This window comes from Chrysochloris asiatica, unplaced genomic scaffold (genome assembly GCF_000296735.1).
Source record: "Chrysochloris asiatica unplaced genomic scaffold, ChrAsi1.0 scaffold00008, whole genome shotgun sequence".
In the NCBI taxonomy this organism is placed as follows: Eukaryota; Metazoa; Chordata; class Mammalia; order Afrosoricida; family Chrysochloridae; genus Chrysochloris; species Chrysochloris asiatica.
The window spans coordinates 560,086-581,898 of record NW_006408526.1 but is presented as its reverse complement, the minus strand read 5'-3'; the positions used below and the strand labels follow the sequence as shown (position 1 = coordinate 581,898).

The window sequence follows — 21,813 nt, the reverse complement described above, 5'->3', positions numbered from 1 at the left end:
CAGACATATTGTCAGGAGGGACCAGTTGCTGGAGAAGGATATCATGTTTGGGAAGGTGGAGGGTCAGAGAAAAAGAGGAAGACCCCCAGTGAGATGGATAGGCAAAGTGGCAGCATCAATGGGCTCAAGCGTGGCAACAATTGTGAGGTTGGCCCAGGATCGGGCAGTGTTTCGTTCTGTTGTTCATAGGGTCGCTATGAGTCGGTACCAACTCAATGGCACCTAACAACAACAATAACAATTTAGTGCAAGAAAGAAGGATCCCTGGCAGAACAACAATAACAATTTAGTGCAAGAAAGAAGGATCCCTGGCAGCACAAACAGTTAAGCGCACCATTGGCAACTTGAACTTACCCAATGACTCCACAGGTGAAAAGTTTACATTAAAAAATAAATGATATATAGTCTCATACCTTGTGTTTACTAGTTACAGTTACATATTGGGAGTGTGGTAGAAAAAGCAATATTTAAATACCTGGCATTTGAGCTGGATTCTGCCACACTGCTCAGCAACTGGGGAACTTCATATTCAATAAGTGTTTTTAGCTGTCCATCCCCCACACCATTACGGTACACAATTATCCGTGCTGGCAAATCATGGTTGTATTTGTACCACCTGTTGAGTGCTCCTGCAGAATTTGGTAATAGTAAAAGAAGAATGACTCATTCAATGCCAATAAAAAAAATAGGGTTCCCATATATTTCTATATTTAATTGGTGGTGGTGTTAAGTGCCATCGAGTCGGTTCCAACTCATAGTAACTCTGTGTGAGGTTTCCGAGGCTTTAGATCTTTGTGGGAGCAGAAATCCTCATCTTTCTCCCACGGAGAGGCTGATGCTCTCAAACTGCTATTTAGGACTACTAAGGTTAATGTGCTAGACTGCAAAGCCATTTGAACTGCAACGTCAGCTGTACAAGTTCACCAGCTGCTCCTCAGAAACACTATACAGAGTCGCTATGGGTCAGAACCGACTCAACGGCACTTAACAACAACAACAACATAAAACAGAAAGGAGTTGTGGTTGTTGCTGTTCTTGTTGTGAAGTGCCGTACAGTCGGTTCCAACCCATAGTGACCCTGCATAGGGTTTCCAAGGAGCGACTGGTGAGCTTGAACCACCGAGCTAGTAGTTCAAACGTCTTTGCAGTCTGGCACATTAACTCACAGGGCCACACCAGGACTCCAAGGAGTTGTGGTAGCGTAGTGGATTATGAGATTGGCTGCTAACTGCAAGGTCAGCCTTCGAATCTCCCAGCTGCCCTGAGGGAGAAAGATGAAGCTTTCTGTTCCGGTAAATATTTACAGCCTCAGAAATCCTACAGGTTGCTGAGTCGGAATCGACTTGACAGCATACCACCACCACCATAAAGCAGAGAAATAATGCCTAATCTATATCTGTGATAATATGAAAATGAGCAACTTTAGGGAACATTCATTCATCTCCACTATTTGAGGCATCAAGATGACTTTGATGGCATAATATAGTCTTACACTTAGCATATCTCTTTAATAAGATATTATTCAGGCAATAAATTAAAATTAAATTCATGCAGCAGACATAAAAATTCAGCAAACCAAATCAATACTAATTTAGCTTCTTCAAGTCTTTAAATCCTCTCAACAGATTTGTTCTTGTTATGTGCCATGGAGTCGGTTCCAACATACAGACTGACTAATTTTATGTCATCTTCTCCCCTAACGAGCATAAATACAAAAACATAAGAAAATGCTCGGCTGTTCCTCTGAAAACATCCCTTCCTACTGACTCACTGAATTAGGCTCCAATTCTCACTGAGGATATGAACTCTAAAAACATTTCCACCTACTCTCACTGTAAATTGCTTAGAAAGCAGATACCAGACAGTAACTCCTACCCAACAGAAACTTTTTATAACAACTGCTTAAAAAAAATACGCTTAAAAAATTTTTAAAGTAATATGATACAATAATTCATTTAAAACATAATATTGCACAACTGTTTCAGAAGGATTAACTGTCCAGGAAATTCATTTTAGTTAGGTAGTAGATAATCATATATACAGTCATATACAAATGACATACAAGGAGATTTCAAAAAGTTCCTGGAAAAATGGAATTAAGAGGTCATGGAAATTTTCCAACTACTTTTTGAAGCCCCTTCATATGTATATACATAAATCATATGTATAAGCAAATACCTATCACTAAATTCACTGTTTTAGAAAAAATATGTATTTACAACCTGTGGGGAAACAGAGATCAGGACAAGGAATGATTTGTACAAGTTGTATTGCTAGGGAGTAGCCAGGCCCAATGAGGAGAGAAAGTGGGTAACCTAGACCCCACTATAGGATGGTATCCTTCCTTGTCTGCTGTTTTTCCTTTTTTCCCCTGATATCCCACACTTTCACCCTTACCAAAGTCCCTAGGTGTCACAAATGGTTTACACTCAAGTGTGACCCTGAAGGTTAGGGGTTTCAACTCACCAAGCAGCACTGCAGAAGAAAGACCTGGCAACCTGACGCCATGAAGATTACAGCAAAAAAAACCCAACAGAACTTTATAGAGCAGTTCTAGTTTCTAACACACGGGGTCACCACGAGCCAGAATCACCTAAGCAGCAACTGGTAACCAGAGTCTATTCTAACCTCTATCTCAGCCCCAGAGGCGTCTTTTCTATTTATAGATTTAGCATTGCTCTGTCATAATCCCAGTTCCATCAGAGTAGGTTTCTTTTGGCCTTCAAGGCACTTGTCCGATGACCATCAGGAACTACAAACTCTCCTTCCTCCAGGCTTTTTGTTCTCACACACAGACAAATGCAAGTTCTACAGAGTTTGACTCTCAGCCTGAGTTGCACAAAGCTCTGGGCATCTTCACTGGCTGATGGCTAACACTGGCAGTTTTGGGCAGCTTGTTCCTACCTATCTGGTCTTCTGCAGGCATGTGGACCCTTGGGTCTTAAGGAACAGCCCTTGGAACCCATCAACATTAATATATTATTAATACCAATCATGAAAACTTTTAAGCAATCTGCAACAGCGGTTGTTGTTCTCTGCAGGATACACCGGGAATACCACCTAAAATAAGCGGAAGGAAAAGGTAAATTCAACACAAATTTTATACAATGCATACTACAGATTAGTATTAAATTAAGAAATAGACATTGTAAGTAAAAATCAATGTTCAGGATTTTGTAGATGCTATACAGTGTTGGTAAGGAGCTCTGGTAGCGTAGTGGTTATGAGTCAGGCTGCTGACCTCAAAGTCAGCAGTTCTATACTACCAGCTGTTCGACGGGTATGGGTTCTGCTCCCATAAAGATTTACAGCCTCAGAAACCCTGTACAGGGTCTCTATGAGTTGGAACCGACTCCATGGCATACTACCACCACCATACAGTATTGCTAGGAGTCAGAACTGATTCGACAGTGCACAACAGCAAAACAGACTAAAAAAGATGCCCCAGTGGCACAGTGGGTTAAGCACTGGGCTGCTACCGTAAGGTCTAATTCAAACCCACCAGAGCCCCACCAGCTGCTCTGAGTTAGAGTTCTATAAAGATTTTCATAACCTTAGACACTTTATAGAGCAGTTGAACTCAGTAATATAGAATTTCTGAGTCAGAAGGGTTTGGTTTGGTTTTCATAATGTGACCAAAATTATATTAAGATGCCCATCTTCACCAAAAAATGAGAAACTAAACATAATGTTGGCATCAGACATCTGGGTTCAAATGCCAGCTGTGTGATTTTGCAAGGAGCCCTGGTTATGCACTGGTTAAATGCCTGTATGTTAATCAAAATGTTGGCAGTTCACACCTAGCTCCAATAGAACAAGATGTGGCAGGCCGCCTCTGTAAAGATTAGTCTTGGAAACCCTATGAGTCCTACAGGGTTGGAATCAATTCCACAGCAACGGGCTTTGGGTTTACATGACTTTATTAGGTGGACTTAAGCCTCTGCTTCCTCATCTATAGCAAGGAAACTCCTAAGACAGTAACTACCTCATAGGATTGTTGTAATAATATATATATGTAAACTACTCAGAGCAGAGCCTGGCACATGTTGTTGTAGGTGCTGTCTAGTCTATTCTGACTCATCGTGGTAATGTGCCATGGAGTTGGTTTCAACTCACAGTGACCCTGAATGGGTTTCCAAGGAGCAGCTAGTGGGTTTCAACCACAGATTTTGTGATTAGCAGCCCAGTGCTTATCCTACAGCACCACAATAAAACTCATACAAGTTGTTGTTGTTGTTGTTGTTAAGTGCCATCGAGTTGGCTCTAATCCATAGCAAACCTGTATAAGGTTTCCGAGGAGCAACTGGTGAGCTTGAATCGCCGACCTTGTGGTTCAAACCGACTTTGTAGTCCAGCACATTAATCCACAGTGCCAGACCAGGACTCCAGAACTAATACATAAAAACTTCTATATTATTATTATAGAGGAACATACTGATTTAGCAATAGATACCTAGTTTCAAAATATTCAAACTCAAGTATGTATTTCCATAGTTGAGGTTTGGAGGCTTGACACCTGAGCATGATTAATATTTAGATTTCAGAAGCAAGGTTTCTTGCTAAAGTCATCAAATAATTAAAAGCACTAAAGGGTGAGGACAGTTTTACAACTTGAAGAACAGAATCAACGTCACATGTAGAAGTTATTGAACTGGTGGAAGTTCTGCTGTGTATACTCTCAATAACAGCATTAAAAATAATTTTTTTTTTAGTTAGTATCATGATTTAGCGGCAAATTATCTACATCATCATTGTTAAATTTCTCTAAATAAATACAACAATGTAGTAATTGTTGTTGATAAGTCAGTTCCTGTATAGGGTTTCCAAAGAGTGGCTGGTGAATTGGAACCACTGACTTTGCAGTTCAAACCGACCTCAAAGTCCAGTGCATTAACCCACAGAGCCACACCAGGACTCCAAATGCAACAAAAGTGGCACAATTAGGAAAGTTGAGAACAAAGTACAATCCTTTATCAACTTAATTAAGGAACTGTCTTACATCTAAAAGGGATCTCATATACCTTAGGCAATCTATTTGGGTTATTTGGGTGATGTTAAAATGAATTAAGAAAGTTCTCATCACTGAATCTTTTATTCCACAATCTCAATGGAAGAGGGTGCCTTCCTCAAAAGCTAGATATATCCCCCAAATTTACTGGTTCATCTAATAAACTTGCTCCATGCTGCTATTATATTAGGAAAGCAATGATTTGATTAGTGGCATGCTGAATCCTATCGATCAATATACTAATTTGCATACACCAGCTTTTAAACTAGATGCTTCCAACTTTGTTAACTTCTGTAGAGACTGAATTAGAAAAGTGTTAATAGTCATGTCAACAGAATTTTTAACAAATAATTGGGAGTAGGTATTTGTGATGTTGTGTGATAAGCACTGAACTGCTAACTGCAAAGTCGGCAGTTCAAAGCCACCAACCACTTCTCAGAAACTCTATACACGGTCATCATGAGTCAGAAATGACTCGATCGCACTTAACAACATCTACGTAGCAGGAGGTAACTAGTTACTGGGACCTACTTCTCTATTGTTGGCTTTAATTGTAGGTGCCGCATCCTGTAGGGATGTTGTTACTTTTCCTGTTTCCCACAATCCCAAATATATACCTGACCACAGCTTAATGGAAGCAACTTAAGGGTGGGAAGAAAAAAAAAATTGCAAATAGTTTCTGCAACCTCAAAACACACTGTTTCAAATCCTGAAGCAATTATAAGAACTACCATTTAATGAGAGGTTCTGGTGTGGCTCTGTAGGATAAGCATGGGTCAAATCTACCAGCTGCTCCTTGAAAACCCTATACTGGGTCACTATGAGTCAGAACTGACTTGATGGCAATTAACAATAGCAATGAGCCAGTCTTTAATACGTTATCCCTAATACTGCCTATTTTTGTAATGATGATATGGACATCAAGTGAATGTATTAATAATAGCTACAATAAAGCAATAAGCAGTGTTGAGCAATTACTGCAGGTGGCAACGTTTTATCTTATTTAATGCCCTATGAAATAGGAAGCATTACTGAGTCGTGGGGTGGTGCTGTGGGATCAGCACAAGATTGGCAGCTCAAAGCCACTAGCTGCTTCATGGAAACCCTATAGTTGTTGTTAAGTGCCGTCGAGTTGATTCTGACTCATAGTGAACCTGTAAAGTGTTCTGAGGAGCGACTGGTGAGCTTGAACCACCAAAATAATGAATGCAAAGTATCTCATACAATGCAGCCACTCAAAAAACATATACATGCACAAGAATTTCTATGTGCTCATTATTTTATAACTATGATTGGTATATAATTAATGATTGGCTCTAATGGATGTATTAAAAATAGTTTTTAATGAGACTATTTTCCCAATATTATAAAAACATTTTTATATGTACATATAATCTAAGACCATACAAGCTAGTGCTTAAAAGAATGAGTAATACAAACTATTGATTGCTATTTCAGCCTTTAAACTACAATTAATAGTCTAAACAAAGCATCCGAACAAAACGAAACCTACTGCCATCGAATAAATTCCAATTCATAACAACCTTCTAGGACAAAGTAGAACTGCCTCTTAGGGTTTCCAAAACTATAAATCTTTACCAGAGCAAACAACTTCATCTTTCTCCTGTGGAGCAGCTAGTGAGTTTGAAATATACCACCGAGGCTTCTTAATTGAACACTACCTTAGAGTAATTGTAAACATACCTGGTAATTCTGGGGTTAATGCTAGCCACAAAGCCAACCACTGCCATTTCCTTGTTGAAGGCATCTTTACAGACATCAATACCGACTACCATCAGGGACTTTAACTGTAGAATTAAATTTTTCATGATTTAATGGGAAAAGATAGCATTTCTCCAAACAATGAATTCAGTAAAAAATAGCATTTCTCCAAACAATGAATTCAGTAACTGTTCCTAGTTACTAAATTATTTTAGTTAAGCTGTGTGATCAAAGTCTAGACCACACAGATTATTTTCACCAGAAACCAAAGGGACTTAAAGATGGAGGAAAGAACTGGTTGTTTGGACATGCTAGACCAAAATAGTCACCAACCACTGTGAGGGTAGACAAGGGGCACTAGTGGTTAAAGAGATGCTGAAGAAATGGTTAGACCATTTATCCCTTATCTCTGAACTAAAGGAATCTAATATTCCCCATTCTGTTCTTCAGATTGCTAAGGAATCTTCACTTGGCCATGGGCCCCCAGGAGGTATATTGTGGGTGACCACGTTCACTTATCTGGTTATGGAAATATAAGAGTGGACAACATTCCTCATTCCCCTCATTCCAACCACAGTGCTATATTTCAGGAGAGAGAAGAGGCGTTTCTCAGTTCCCACCTCAGTTTGAAAGTTCAGAACATAGGCTTGTACCAAGCTCTTGGGAGACCCCATGCATGGTACAAGACAACTCTGAGTGAGTTCCATGAGGAAAGCAGGCACACGTAGAAGTCATGGAACACTGACTTTAAAGTAGTCACTTGTGAGACTGAATCAAGTCTTTCCAAGTTAATGCTCAGCTGTGGTTTCTTTTACAAATTATTTTAAATATTCGGTGTAACCGAAGTCCTTTGACAAAGACCCTTTGACAAGGGTCAAGCCTCGCATTCTTTTAGATACCCCTACAGTGGCTTGCACTTCTTCCAAAACAGATCTATTAGTTCTTCCTAACAACAACAGTGGCTTGTAAGGCTGGTTGTTCAACCTCGTCAGCAGCTCCTTGGAAACCCTCTAGGGTGTTGCTGTGGGTTGGAAACAGACTCTACAGCACTTAACAATAACAACAGTGGCTTGGGTAATGCCAGAACCCATAGCAGAGACACCACAAACAAACAAAACAAATAATTCTGGAATCATGTGAAAATCTCCTACATTAATAATAATTTTACAGTTATTATTAGACTGATCAAGCAGGATCCTCACAGGTATCTCCACAGCCCAGAGCTCCCCGCCGAGTTTACACGTCATTTGCAGAGCAATCTTGGTGGCAATACTCATCATCATTCCCTGCTTATTCAGAGTGCGAGTAAGCACACACTGGCTCGGCACTGGGCAGTCTGAGCTCAAGTACTTTTTAATGGAATCATAGTAGCTCTTCTGATTAGAAGACAGAATACACATCACCTATTAAAAAAAAAAACACAAAACAAAAACAAAAAGAGGAAGTCCATTTTCTTATGCTTAGAAGTAACTTTTAAAAAAAATAAAGTACATGCATTCTCCATACATCTTTTCCCCTAAGGTCCTAAGAAACAAATATAAACACATCTAGAGTTCTTTTGTTGTTGTTAAATGTCATTGTGTCAGTCCCAACTCACAGCAACTTTGTATAGCATTTCCAAGTGGCTGGTGAGTTTGAATCGCCGACCTTGCAGTTCAAATCGACCTTGCAGTCCAGTGTTTATCCTACAGCGCCACACCAGGGCTGGTGGGTTTGATCTCTTCTCAACAACAATAAATGTAGAAGGAATGACAGAATTAAAAAACCCATTTGGCAACTGCAAGATTAATAACTGATTCAGGCAAAAATCCTCAATGGATGCTAAAACTAGTGAGTACAAGTTTGATGAGGAACAAGATATTTACATAGTCTCAAAAATAATCTCCCCATGAAAAAATGTATTTATCACAAATTAAAAACCAGTAACTTCACAGTGGAGAAAGCTGGCCAATACCACCTTATTCACTATTGTGATAGTGACCAAGTCATTATTACTTGTAATGAGACACACATTGAGTACCACCTGGTAGGGTACCATACCAGAATGTATGGCATCATCACTGTGATACTGCTGCCAAATGCAAATAGCCTAAATTTAATCATAAGAAAACCTGAGACAAATCCAAATGGAGAAACTTTATATAGAATAACTGGTCTATAAAGTTCAAAATGGAAAGATCTTAAAAGCCAAAGAAAACCTAAGAACTGTTTCAGATTTTAGAAAGACACTAAAGAAATAGGACATCTAAGTGCAATGTATCCAATTCTTTTACTCTAACGGACACTACTGGAACAAATGGAGAAATCTGAATGGGGTCCAAGGATTAGCTAGTGATAATATTTAGTGATTTCGATGTTGGCTCTGTGGTTACGTGGAATGAAATATGCATTCTAATACTAACATATTCAAGGACAATAAGTATGTCTGTAGGTTATTCTCAAATAGTTCACGGAAAAATAACAGAGAAGTGGAATGAGTGAGTTAAGGAGGTGAGGGGAGGAGACGGAACAGAGAGAATAAAAACAAATCAATATGGCAGAAGGAGAAGAGTTTTAAAAAATCCAAGAAATGGGAATCGTTCAGAGATTTTTTGAAACAGGGACGCCCATGTGAACTTGTTTGAAATGATGGGATGTGGTGAAATCATACTTTGACCCCAAATCCTCTGCTAAGTCTCTGCCATGTTCCCATCTTTCTTGGATATGACCTTACTTTCTGATCCCTGTCTCTCCCCACACCCCTAATCCCACCCCACTCTCTTTCTCTCACCCCTACACACAGACACACATATGTGTGGCACTTTGAGAAATGAGGCAATTGGGGGTATCCCACAGGGTGTGAAGTACAGGATAAAACACGTAAAGGAGAGCAGGAATCCAGAGGAAGAAGGAAGTTGCAACCATAAGGGATGCAAGGAAACCTAATCCTTCCAAGAATCTCCTGACACATTGGGAATAACAGTGATGTTCCAACATTTATGAGATAAAGTGGGAGGTAGTTTCTCTTTAATCTTACACAAAAATGACTCTCCAGTAGGTTGAAAAACTATGCAGATGCCCAAGAGGCTGATATAAGGGTAATAACAAGTATTTAAAAATTCATATTAGAAATATGAAAGGAAAATAAAATATTATTGATGAAAATGCTAGGATTAATACCTATAGTTTGTAAAACGCACAGCATTTTACCAAGATATTATTCAAAAATAATCTCCCCATGAAAAAATGTATTTATCACAACTTTCAAAACTGTTAGATAAAAGAAAAAATATTAAATTATGCATTAAAACAAAACAAAACAAAATACCCTATACTTACCAGCTGAACATCAGGATCAACATTTTGTTGTATAGCTCTAAAAAATGCAGCTGGATTTTCTTGTACCTTTATGCTGCATAAAAAGATTAATTTGAAGTTTTATTAAGTCTGCTTCTCAGTAGGGTATGATCGTGTAGCATTAGAAATAATACAAGCAGATTTACGTACCAGAATAGTAATTTTAGGAATAAATCATTAGAGAAAAATTTAAGCGTTTTTCTTCCAATAGAGGTGCCAAAAATACTTAAAAATCATTTTTATTCACATAAAAAATAGAATGGGTAGAAAATGACATTTTCTCAATTGTGCTAGTAAGTAGCAATTTTGTTGTTCAATATGGAGTTGAAAAAAAATCACACAAGTTTCATAATATCAAATATCTGAAACAAAGTTCAGGCTAAACCAGGTTTAATGTTTGGCTAATATTGAATCTATTTGGGAATTAAAAAAAAAAATTAGTAATCTTCACCTGAATAAGACCAAGATAGTCTAATATGCATGATTCAAAAAAAATAAATCTTGCACCTTAATCAATCAACCAGTCAGCAAATACTTATTAAGTGCCTATAGTCCTGAACACAGGGATATACAACTCTAGTTTCTTTATGAAGGTGCCCTGGTGGCATGCTGGTTAAGACCTTAGCTGTTAACCAAAAGGTTAATGATTTGGACCCACCAGCTGCTCTGTGGGCGAAAGATGTGGCAGTTTGCTTCCCTAAAGTTTTACGTACTTCTGTAAAGACTGTTACAGAGATATGTGAATGGACTGCAGCATTGTTCAAATAGCTAAATGATTCTGATTTTTGCAATTGAATCTCTTGCATGTGGCCTCAGCAACTACCTCCACCAGGCAAATGACTTTAGATAGGAGAAGTTCTGTAAATAAATCTGAAGGGTAAATAGATATTTCATGAGGGGGGAAAAAAAAAAAAAAGGATGAATTAAAATGTGTTTTTTTACAAATAGAACAGACCAAGAGCAGAACATGGGTAGGGCTGGCTCCCTCATGGAATTGGTGTGATAAAGAGGTCTGTTGACTGGCTTTTTTCATTAATCTTCTCTTGCTTTCTTAGTTAAAGGGTTAAAAGAAATCAGAGTAGATGAAACGCAAACCAGATGATTTGTTAACAGATTTGATAGGAGGAAAATTCTACACTACATGTAAAATGAGGCTTTTGGAATATCTGTGGTTTTCAACAATGCTTGTACTAACCATTGTAATTATCTGTATCCACATATTAAACAATAACTTCCCACCCTGACAATTAGGATATTTGTGGTGTTGGAGGTTAATGCACTGGACTGCAAAGTTGGCTTGAACAGCAAGGTTGGTGGTTCAAGTTCACCAGTTGCTCCTTGGAAACCCTATACAGGGTTGCTATGGGTCAGAACCAACTCAACAGCACTTAACAACAACAACAACTGTAAAAATGATAAAGTAGTACAGCAGCTGTTTCTCTTTTCAAATCATATAAAGTTCAGTAAAGTGAGGCATGGGCAACTTTATAGTTTTTTAAAGCAAAACAATATTTAATTTGAGTATGCTTGTGTATGTACATGTGTATCTTTTACTTAAAAGCAACTTACTTTTCTTTATGACTCCCAGCAATAGCATAGTATCTAACGTATAGTAGATACTCAGTACATGTTCAAAAAATACATTAATGCCCTTAGTTGTATCAGAAAACTATTGAAATTATTAATCTTATGCTACAGTAGCAGAGGAAGAAAGGTGAGGCTTTCTACTCCAGCAAAGATTTAAAGTCTCAGAAACCCTATACAGGGTCACTACAAGCAGGAACTGAATCAACATCACTTAACAACAACACAGTAACAGAATCAGAAAAGTTTTACTTCAGATCAATTTTACATTCAATTTTAAGGTACCAATCTTATCAAATGCATCAGGAAATGAATATTTTTTTCTTTCTTTTTAAAAAATACTCTGTTTGCTGTTGTGTTTTATAAATAATTGATAGGAAAGAGTTAAGACAAAAAGTTGAGGAGGAAATACACCATCTTATTAAAAATTTATACCCCAGCTACTACTAAAAAGATTTTTGGGAATGAGTCTATTGTTTAAGAAAAACTATGAAAATAATGTTTCAAAAAGACCAACATAAGATGTATTTTGAATTTATAAGGATTTAGTCATTTAAAAAATACATCTATATGTAACTATTTCATTGGACCTTTATATTAGGAACCTTTACTGAGATAAAGAAGCTCTTGTGGGTATTTCAGCCATTATTTCCTATCTTTTAACCAAACCAAAAGGAGCTCTGGTAACATAGTGATTACGAGTTGGGCTGCTAATCTCACAGTCAGCAGTTCAAAACTACCAGCTGTTCCGCAGGAGAAAGTTGAGGCTTTCTGCTCCCATAAAGATTTACAGCCTCAGGAACCCTATACAGGGTCACTATGAGTTGGAACTGACTCACAGCACATCACCACCAACAATAACCAAAACAAATTAAGACATTTATTAAAAATTGGAACAACTGTAAATATATTCTCACATTTTAGGGTAGTCCACATTGAATCCTATGGAACGTCCAACTCTTCTCAAGCAGTTCAGAAAGCTCTCGTTCACATTTTCAGCTCTGTTAGTACAGATAATCAACCATTTATTCAAAGTTGGTGCACTTAAGATCTTGCAATTTCGCATATCCTTGGACCAATCAGCAGCAGACACTAGCTGACATGGAGAAATATAACGGTCATGAAATGATTGAACAAATTCATTCAGAGTGCAATAAAATAAAAACAATGTGAGGATGCATCAAATTTACCATAAGAGAAGTACCAGTTTTCTGCATGGTTTGCTATTCAGTTTTAAAACTGTAACTGTTCAACATCACAGAACCTGACTTTTTTAGAGTATGGGAGGCACTGTAGCTCAATTCTTACTGTATGCATAAGGAATGAGACATAGAGGTTAAACAACTTGTCCAAGGTCACAAGGATACAGGAGTTGCACTGCCAAAGAAAATACTATTCTTGGTGACTGTATACCTTGGGCAAGTCCCTTTACTTCTTGGACCTCTGGTGTGGGCAATGAAAAGTGTCTGGTTAAAGATCTCTTAGGTTCCCTTCTAGCACTAAGAATCTATGACTCTTAATGTGATCTCCAAGACAATCTCTTCACTGCATGCACCTGGGTATCTCAAAGAGAAAATGCTTAGTGTTGATACAGTATGTATCAACACTAACTATAAAGGCAGTAAAAAATGTACATTATGCTAGCAATGATATGTCTAAGAGCAGAGATGAAGCCAAAACTCAGGCTCCTTTCTCAGTCTTAGAAGGTCCTCAGGTGATCAGAGCCAAAAACAAGCTCGCTGCACTGAAGAAATGGGGTGTTGTTGTTGTCGTTAAGTGCTGTCGAGTCGATTCCAACCCAAAGCGACCCAGTATAGGGTTTCCGAGGAGCAGCTGGTGAGCTTGAACTGTCAATCTTAACAGGGTAGGGGCTTTAAATAGATCACCAGCCATCTGCTTACACCCATGGGCTGGAATAAAATGAAAATGTCTTTAGTGTGGCAAGCTAGGAAGAACCACCGTTAGAATTAACAGTCTAATAAATTATGCATTAGGCTGCTAACCATAAGGTTGACAGTTCAAATCTACCTGTTGCTTCACTGTATAAAGATAAGGCTTTCTGCTCCCATAAAGATTTATAGCCTCAGAAATAGGGTCACTATGAGTCAGAAAACCACCACCACCATTGTAGTCACATGTCTTGCTACTCAAAGTGTCTATGGACAAGCCACATGGACATCTTCTGAGAGCGGGTTAGAAATGCACTTCTGAGCCCCACACTGTTGTTGTTGTTGTTAAGTGCCATCGAGTCGGGTCCGACCCATAGCGACCCTGTACAGGGTTTCCGAGGGTGTAGAGCCCCACACTAGACCTACTGAATCTACAGGTTAACAAACTCCCCCCGCCCCCAGGTGATTCATAAATGTACTTTTTGTTGTTAAGTGCCATTGAGTCTGTTCCAACTCACAAATACCCTGTATAGGGTTTCTAAGGAACAGCTAGTGGGTTTGAACCACCAACCTTGCAATTAATAGTCTAGTGCTTATCCTACAGTGCCATACCAGTACTTCATAAACACACTAGTGCTTCAGAAGCATTCCAATCCCTTTATGTTGCTAACTCAGAAGCTGGGGCTAAGGGAAGTTATACAGCTCTGGAGCACAGTCACGGGCTTAGAATGCTGGTGTACTGACAGTGAAGCCACTTCCACCAAAGGCTCTCACTTACAACCACCACCCATTTTCAAGATGTCTTACCACTGGGTGGTTAAGTGGAAAACAAAAAGAGAGGGCTATCCCTCCATAGATGGTTCTATCTGATGCTATGGTCCATTGCTTTCCATTACAGCAGGTATGAGGGAAACCACAGCCCTCATCCGTAACACTTCTACCAACTATCATCTTGTGGAAAGCATGAGGCTAAGGACAATATGCCCAAAGCATACTCTGAGGTCAGTCAACCTTTCGTTTGTACAGTTTCTAGAATCCAATTTCAGAATGGCACATTTGGTCAAGAAGTCAACGACATGATCACCTCAGACACCCACCACCACCCTTAGGAGGGACGTGTTCTCCCATTTTAATGCTCTTCCATATGAGACCTATTTACACACACACACAGAGGCAGCCAAAGCTCTGACAAATAAGACTTTGCTTATAGAGATACTGAAACAGAAAGGCTTGAATTTTTCGTCAGTTTCCCCAGCTTGAGAAATGCTGTGTGTGTTCTTCCTTTTTGGTTTTCTGACCCCAGATCTTTGCACATTTTGTTGTAATGTTTGTCTTTATCTTCTCGAGCTGATCTTTGAATTTTCTTTTCAGCTCTTGGACCTCCTCATTTCTTCCATTTGCTTTAGCATCTCTATGCTGGAGAGCAAGTGTCAGTGTCTCTTCTGACATCCATTTTGACCTTTTCCTTCTTTCTTTTCTTAATTAATTTTTGCTTTCTGGATTGGGCAGTGTTTGGTTCTGCTGTGCATAAGGTCACTATGGGTCGGTACTAACTCAATGACACCTAACAACAAAAACACCTGTATGATGTTCTTGATGTTACCCCACAACTCTTCTGGCCTTCAGTCTTTAGTGTTTAATGTATCAAATCTGTTCTTCAGATGATCTCTAAATTCAGGTGGGATATATTCAAGGTCTTATTTTGGCTCTCATGGACTTGTTTTCATTTTCTTCAACTTCAGTTTGAATTTACATATGAGCAATTGATGATCTCTTCCACAATCTGCCCTGGCCTTGTTTTCACTGATGATATAGAGCTTTTCCAAAGTCTCTTTCCGCAGATGTAGTCAATTTGATTTCTATGTATTCCATCTGGTGAGGTCCATGTGTATAGTTGTTTCTTATGCTGTCTAAAGAAGGTATTTGAAATGAACAAATCATTGTTTGCAGAATCATTTCTTTCACCAAGGCCGTATTTTCCAACTACTGGTGCTTCCTCTTTGTGCCCAACCTTTGCATTCCAATCACTGGTAATGATCAATATATCTTGATTGCTTGTTTGATCAATTTCAGATTGAAGAAGTTGGTAGAATTCTTCTGTTTCATCCTCACTGGCTTTAGTGGTTGGTGCATAAATTTGAATATTAGTGGTATCAACTGGTCTTCCCTGTAGGCGCTTTAAAGAGGTCTTACGTAGGATTTTGCTTTAATACAATATGTCATTTGATTTCTTGACTTCTACTTTCATGTGTGCTAATGACTGATCTAAAAAAAGTGAAGTTTTTGAAAACTTCAATCTTTTCTCCATTTATCTTGTTGTTATATATTGGTCCAGTGGTGAGGATTTTTGTTGTCTTTAAATTGAAGTGAAACCCATACTGAAGGCTGTGGTCTTTGATCTTCATCAATATTTTATGTCCTCTTTATCGTCAGCAAGCCAGATTGTATCATGTGCATATCATATTGTTAATGAGTCTTTCTCCAATCCTGTTAATATACTCTTATTAATATAATCCAGCTTCTCAAATTATTTGCTCAGCATACAGACTGAATATGTATGGTGAAAGAATACAAACCTGAAGCACATATCTTTCCCAATTTTAAATCATTCAGTGTTCCCTTGTTCTGTTAGAACAGATGCCTCTTAAGTATTCTGCAACACTTAATTGTGCTCATGAGGAACCTATACATAGCTCAAGAGGAGCACAAGAGTCTGAAATACCATTTTCTAATGCATCCTTAAACATGATACTACACCACATTGATTAAGCAAAATGTGTCTACTGTATGCCACCAAGGCCAGACAAGTCCATTTTGAAAAGGAAATCACAGGGGACCTCAAGGCTTAAGACAGAGGGATTGCAGAGAAGGCCCTGGATAAACCAAATGAATCTTGAAAGTCACTTTGTAGAAGCCCTGGTGGCTTTGTGGGTTAAACACTGGCCTGCTTAAAAAGGTCAGTGGTTCAAACACACCAGCCACTCTGCAAGACAAAAACAAGGCTATCTGCTCCCATAAAGATATGCAGTCTTGGTAACCCCAAGGAACAATTCTGCTCTGTCCTATAAAGTTGCTATGAGTCAGAAACGTCTCAGTGTCAGTGGATTGTTCCTCTGGAAGGAGGCCTGGATGTATAATAAGCAAGCACTCAACTGCTCACCAAAAGGTTGGTGGTTTGAATGTACCCAGTGACTCTGATGGGGAAAGATCTGCCAACTGCTCCTGTAAAGATTACCGCCTAGGAAACGCTATTCTGCCACATGGGGTCACTCACTATGGGTTGGAATTGACTTGATGGCACCCAAATCAATAGTCACTCTGGTAAGCAACCAAAGTTACACATCTCCAAGTGGATTCTTCATAATGAAAATAAAACCACAGCACTTACAACTTGGTCTTGCATAAATATTTTTTCTGAAGGCACAACACGACCAGTCAGAGACATCTGGCCTCCAAAATGCAGTCCCCAGGTCTCCAGTTCGAAGCGTGCATCCTTGTTTCTGTCGAGAGATTAGAGATTTGAATCACTAATTTGTTTATTTTATAAAGCGATTTAATCATTAGAGATAAAATTATATGTTACTGAATTATTTAGGGACTGATTCTTTTTTTGTTTCTTTAAGGTTCCTGGCTTTTATTTCTATGCACCATTTTGCCTTATTTTCTCAGTCTTCAACACACCCACAGAGCAATTCATAATTGTTTTTCAGCAATTTCTTCTATGACTAGGACAACATAATGCTCAAAAGAATCATGAGAAAATGATGTCAATCTGGGCCAGACAGCAGTGGTAAATGGCTTCCAGTGTGACAAAATTAGAAAAATGGGTCACAGAGTTGAACAGACCTGGAGTTAAGTTTTAGATCCAACACATAGTGATGCATATGTGACTTTGAGCAAAATATTTCATCTTTCTAAGCCTTGATGCTTATTGGTAAAATTGTTGTTGTTAAGGGCCATCGAGTCGGTTCCAACGCTTAGTGATCCTGGATATGGTTTCCAAGAAGCGGCTTCTGAGTCTGAACCGCCGACCTTGTAGTTCAAACCGACCTTATGGTCCAGTGCTTTACCCCACAGCGCCACAAAAATATAGGGATAGTAAAAGCAACTCCTTCAAAGCATTCCTTAAATGGTTAAATATGGCAGTACAAGCAAAATGACTGCCACAGTGTGTGGCACAGGCAAAGTGCTCAATCATGTGAGATGGTATCATTCTTATTAGTGAATTTATCAAGACAAAGAGTATTTTAAAGTTTCTCAATATGCAAATCCAAAATATTACCATTTCAATATGTGGTACTACCCATATCCACTTGGGACTAATGGCCATGGTATGGGACAGTACAGAAGGGAGGTCAGAAAGGAGAAGCAGGGGAAACTCAATTTTCTCACTACAGGTTCAACAAACTGTCAGACAGCATAACTGAAGGCAGGAACAGTTTGATAATCAGAAGGGCTGAGCCACAAGAGGACAAAGGTATTGCCAAGTTTTTAAAAATGTACAATGAAGTTGTCCTAATGTTCAGTGTGTGGATACCATTATGTTAAGGTCTGAGCCTTCCTGATTCTGACCATTGGAGAGCTAAGGTGTCTGTTGTTTTGTTTTTAAATTACAACCTCTTTCTTCAGTCAATTTTGTTTCCCCAGAACCCTGATGTCTTTTTAGACAGATGAAGGTAAAGCTGTCTAGTTGAATGAGATGGTTTCATCAAGGAATAACAGTATGAGAGGACACCCACCCTAACTCATGGGGCTTCATGTGTATCAGAGTAAAACTATGTTCCACAGGGTTTTCAATGACTGATTTTTTAGAAGCAGATCACCAGGACTTTCTTCCAAGGCACTTTAAGGTGACCTCAAACCTCAGACCTTTTGTTTAGCAGCCACGCACATCAACCCTTTGCACCACCCAGAGAGAGTAGAATGCCCTATAAGGTTTTCAAGGCTCTAATCTTTATGGTAGCATAGTGGTTACAAATCGGGCTGCGAACCTCAAGGTCAGCAGTTCGAAACTACCAGCTGTTCCATGAGAGAAAGATGAGGCATTCTGCTCCCGTAAAGATTTACAGCCTTGGAAACCCTGTTCAGGGTCGCTATGGGTGGGAACAGGCTCCACGGCACATAACAACAACAACAATCTTTATGGTAGCAGACTGCCACATCTTTCTCCTGAGGTGGGACTGTTGGGTTTGAACCATCCACTGTTCAAGTAGCAGACTAGTACTTTAACCACTGCAATACCAAAATCAACCCAAACCCACTGTCACTTCCTATAAAGGAGGTGGTTTCAAAGAGTTCGTGGGAAAATTTCATTACTTTTTCATTCCATTTTCCACTAACTTTTTGAAGCTCCCTCATAGAATATATAATTCTATAAACTAGGCTGGGTACACACTACTTCCACAAAGGCATCTTGTCCACCCAAGTACCTCTGGATATCATCAGCAAGTCTGGCCAACTGCTGCTGCCTGTTCAAAGGACTGAGATGCATTACTTCAGCCATAGCCTTCATCAGCTGGAAATCAGAGACGGCATGGCCACTCAGCCCTAAAATGCAAACCAAAACCAAGTGAAAAAATGGAAAGTATACTGTGTAGCCCCCACCCATTTCAGGCACCATTTAACATTTTCACGTAAACTAACTCATGTTCACCACCTAAACGTTGTTGTTGTTGTTAAGTTCCGACTCATCGCTATCCTGTATTGGATTTCTGAAGAGTGGCTGATGGGTTTGAACTGCCAACCTTGCAGTTAGCAGTCCAGAGCTTATCCGACAGCACCACAGACAGCAATGTCCCCAAACTGCAATTTCTTATAAAGAAATGTCATTCAAAATTTTCTAGTAGCTACATTTTAAAAAGTTAAAAAGAAACAGGTGTCTAATTATTTTAAATAATATATTTCGCTTCACCCACATAACCAAAAATGTAACCCATAAAAAAAATTTTTTTTTAATCTATGGATCAGAGAGCTTCCTTCTTTTCATACTAAATCTTCAAAACCTATATGTCTCCATTCTGTTTCTCAGCTGCACTTGTCATATTGGAAGTGCTCACCAGACTCAGGCAGCTTCCATCATGACCTGTGTAGACGTGGCACATTAGCCTTGCCACTCAGAATAAGCATCCCTCACCTAAAGAATTATACCTTCATTAATTTTCCTAGTTGCAAAATAATGAAATACACATCATAATTGATTCAACCACTACAAAAGTATGAAATAAGAAAGTCCCTCTCCTTCCTGATCCTCCCCTGTTAATCTAATGAAGATTATTAAAAGTACTCTAGACAGTTATTCAAATTCTACTGTAGAGTGAGCATTACCTTCTGAAAGCTCATGCAAAAAGAAAATAAGGATCACTTTGACACCACGGAACAAGATTAATAATAAAGGTGAAGAAAATCAGTCACATTGTTTCCCACACTAAAGAAGTTCAACAAATGGCAAAGAGTAGCTTAGGAAAATATTTGGGGGTCAATTTTATATCAAAATAGCAAATTTGTTGTTGTTAAGTGCCGTCAAGTCGGTTCCAACCCATAGCAACCCTGTACAGGGTTTCCGAGGGTGTAAATCTTTACGGGAGTAGAAAGCCTCATCTTTCTCCCACGGAGTGGCTGGTAGTTTCGAACCACTGACCTTAAGGTTCGCAGCCCGATTTGTAACCACTACGCTACCAGAGCTCCTTAAAATAGCAAATAGACTCCATGAAATAAAGGACTCAAAAAAAAAAAAAAAAAAAAGATGGATGACTTTTAACATGTCAAGCAATTTCTAAAGGGCATTCAATCTTCCCCTTGTTCTTTACTGGGTGAATTACTTAAAGGGCCCATCCTCTCTGGGTTAATTGAAATCTCTAGCACTCAGCTACCTTCAGCAGCTCCCATCCACTGCTAAGTATATCTTGTGTGATCAGAGCTATAAAACATAACCATTACCTGTTAGATAGCAGAGTTCAGGCATCAGGTGGACCATCCGAGCTTCACTATTGTCATTTCTCTTGCTTTTCAACAGACTAACAAGCACAGGCTGATTTAGGTCAGACAAAGTAATATCATACTGCTATAAAAGCAAAGATTAGTGAGAGAAAAGTTAATATGGAAACACGGCAAACTGAGCATCCTAGATTATTAGCAATAAGCATCAGTATTATATAAACAAATCTTTCCAATGAAGAAAAGCAATTCCATGGTTATTTACTCATTTTTACTTCTTTCCCAAGACTCATCTTTTATTTCAGAGGGTCAGGTTTATCACGTTAATGATTATCTTTAATAATGCAACACCATCTACCTTTAAAAAAACAATAATACTCTCTCTCTTTTCAGGGTTTATTCAGAGTACCATCCAGTTAGCACTATGCACACTGCAATGACCCCAATTGGTGTGGCCAGCATTTTCACCATTGAAGACTAGGGCAGACTGCTGCCATATCCAAGTACATGGAGTCCTGATGTGGCGCTGTAGGATAAGCACTGGACTGCTAACCACGAGGTCGGTGGTTCAAACCCACCAACAGCCCGCTGGAAAACCCATACAAGGTCGATGTGAGTCAGAACTGACTGACGCACTTAACAATAAACATATTTGAAGGCAAGGTTATACTGAGTCAACTTCCAAGTTCTCAAAACAGCATGACTTGTCTTCAACTTCCAAGATATATGATGACACAGGAAAGCAGCTCTGAAGTCTGATCAATGTGAATTTGATTCCCTTTACTTACCTGGACTGTGATATTGGAGACCTTAATTAACTTCCCTGAGACTCAGCTTTCTTCACTTGTGCAATGAAGGTAACAGTAACCCTGTAGCAGCTACAGAAATCATCAGTAGCATGCTGTTGCTGTAACACGCTGTTCAGTCAGTTGTGACTCACAGCAACCCTGTATAGAGGGTTTCCAAGAAGCAGCTGGTCGGTTTGAACCACTGACTTTGTGACTAGCAGTCCAGTGTTTATCCTACAGTGCCACACCAGGACTCCATCATACTAGTAGCATAGTGTCTGTTGTTTTTGTTATGTGCCGTGGAGTCGGTTCCGACTCATAGCGACCCTGTACAGGGTTTCCAAGGCTGGAAATCTTTACGGGAGCAGAACGCCTCATCTTTCTCCCGCAGAACAGCTGGTAGTTTCAAACTGCTGACCTTGCGGTTCACAGCCCAATTCATAACCACTACGCCTAGTTTATAATAAATTCTCAGCAATTGTTGGTTCCTTTCCTAACTTTACTGAATTTCAACATTGTCATCTTGGTAAAAATTCTGTTATCTTCTAACAGC

The 21,813-nt window shown here is 39.1% G+C and overlaps 1 protein-coding gene across 1 annotated transcript in view; it reads right to left on the bottom strand.

Annotated features, from left to right (window-relative positions):
• The window catches only part of PIWIL4 (piwi-like RNA-mediated gene silencing 4), a 59,037-nt gene that overhangs the window by 5,968 nt on the left and 31,256 nt on the right, over positions 1-21,813 (bottom strand). Inside the window, exons 9-17 of the mRNA XM_006833740.1 lie at positions 20,476-20,599; positions 18,969-19,086; positions 16,932-17,039; positions 12,568-12,756; positions 10,049-10,121; positions 7,933-8,133; positions 6,713-6,816; positions 2,990-3,060; positions 476-629 (exon numbers count right to left, since the gene is read on the bottom strand). Coding sequence (XP_006833803.1) covers positions 476-629; positions 2,990-3,060; positions 6,713-6,816; positions 7,933-8,133; positions 10,049-10,121; positions 12,568-12,756; positions 16,932-17,039; positions 18,969-19,086; positions 20,476-20,599 — 1,142 coding nt within the window. The remainder of the gene's footprint in view (positions 1-475; positions 630-2,989; positions 3,061-6,712; positions 6,817-7,932; positions 8,134-10,048; positions 10,122-12,567; positions 12,757-16,931; positions 17,040-18,968; positions 19,087-20,475; positions 20,600-21,813) is intronic.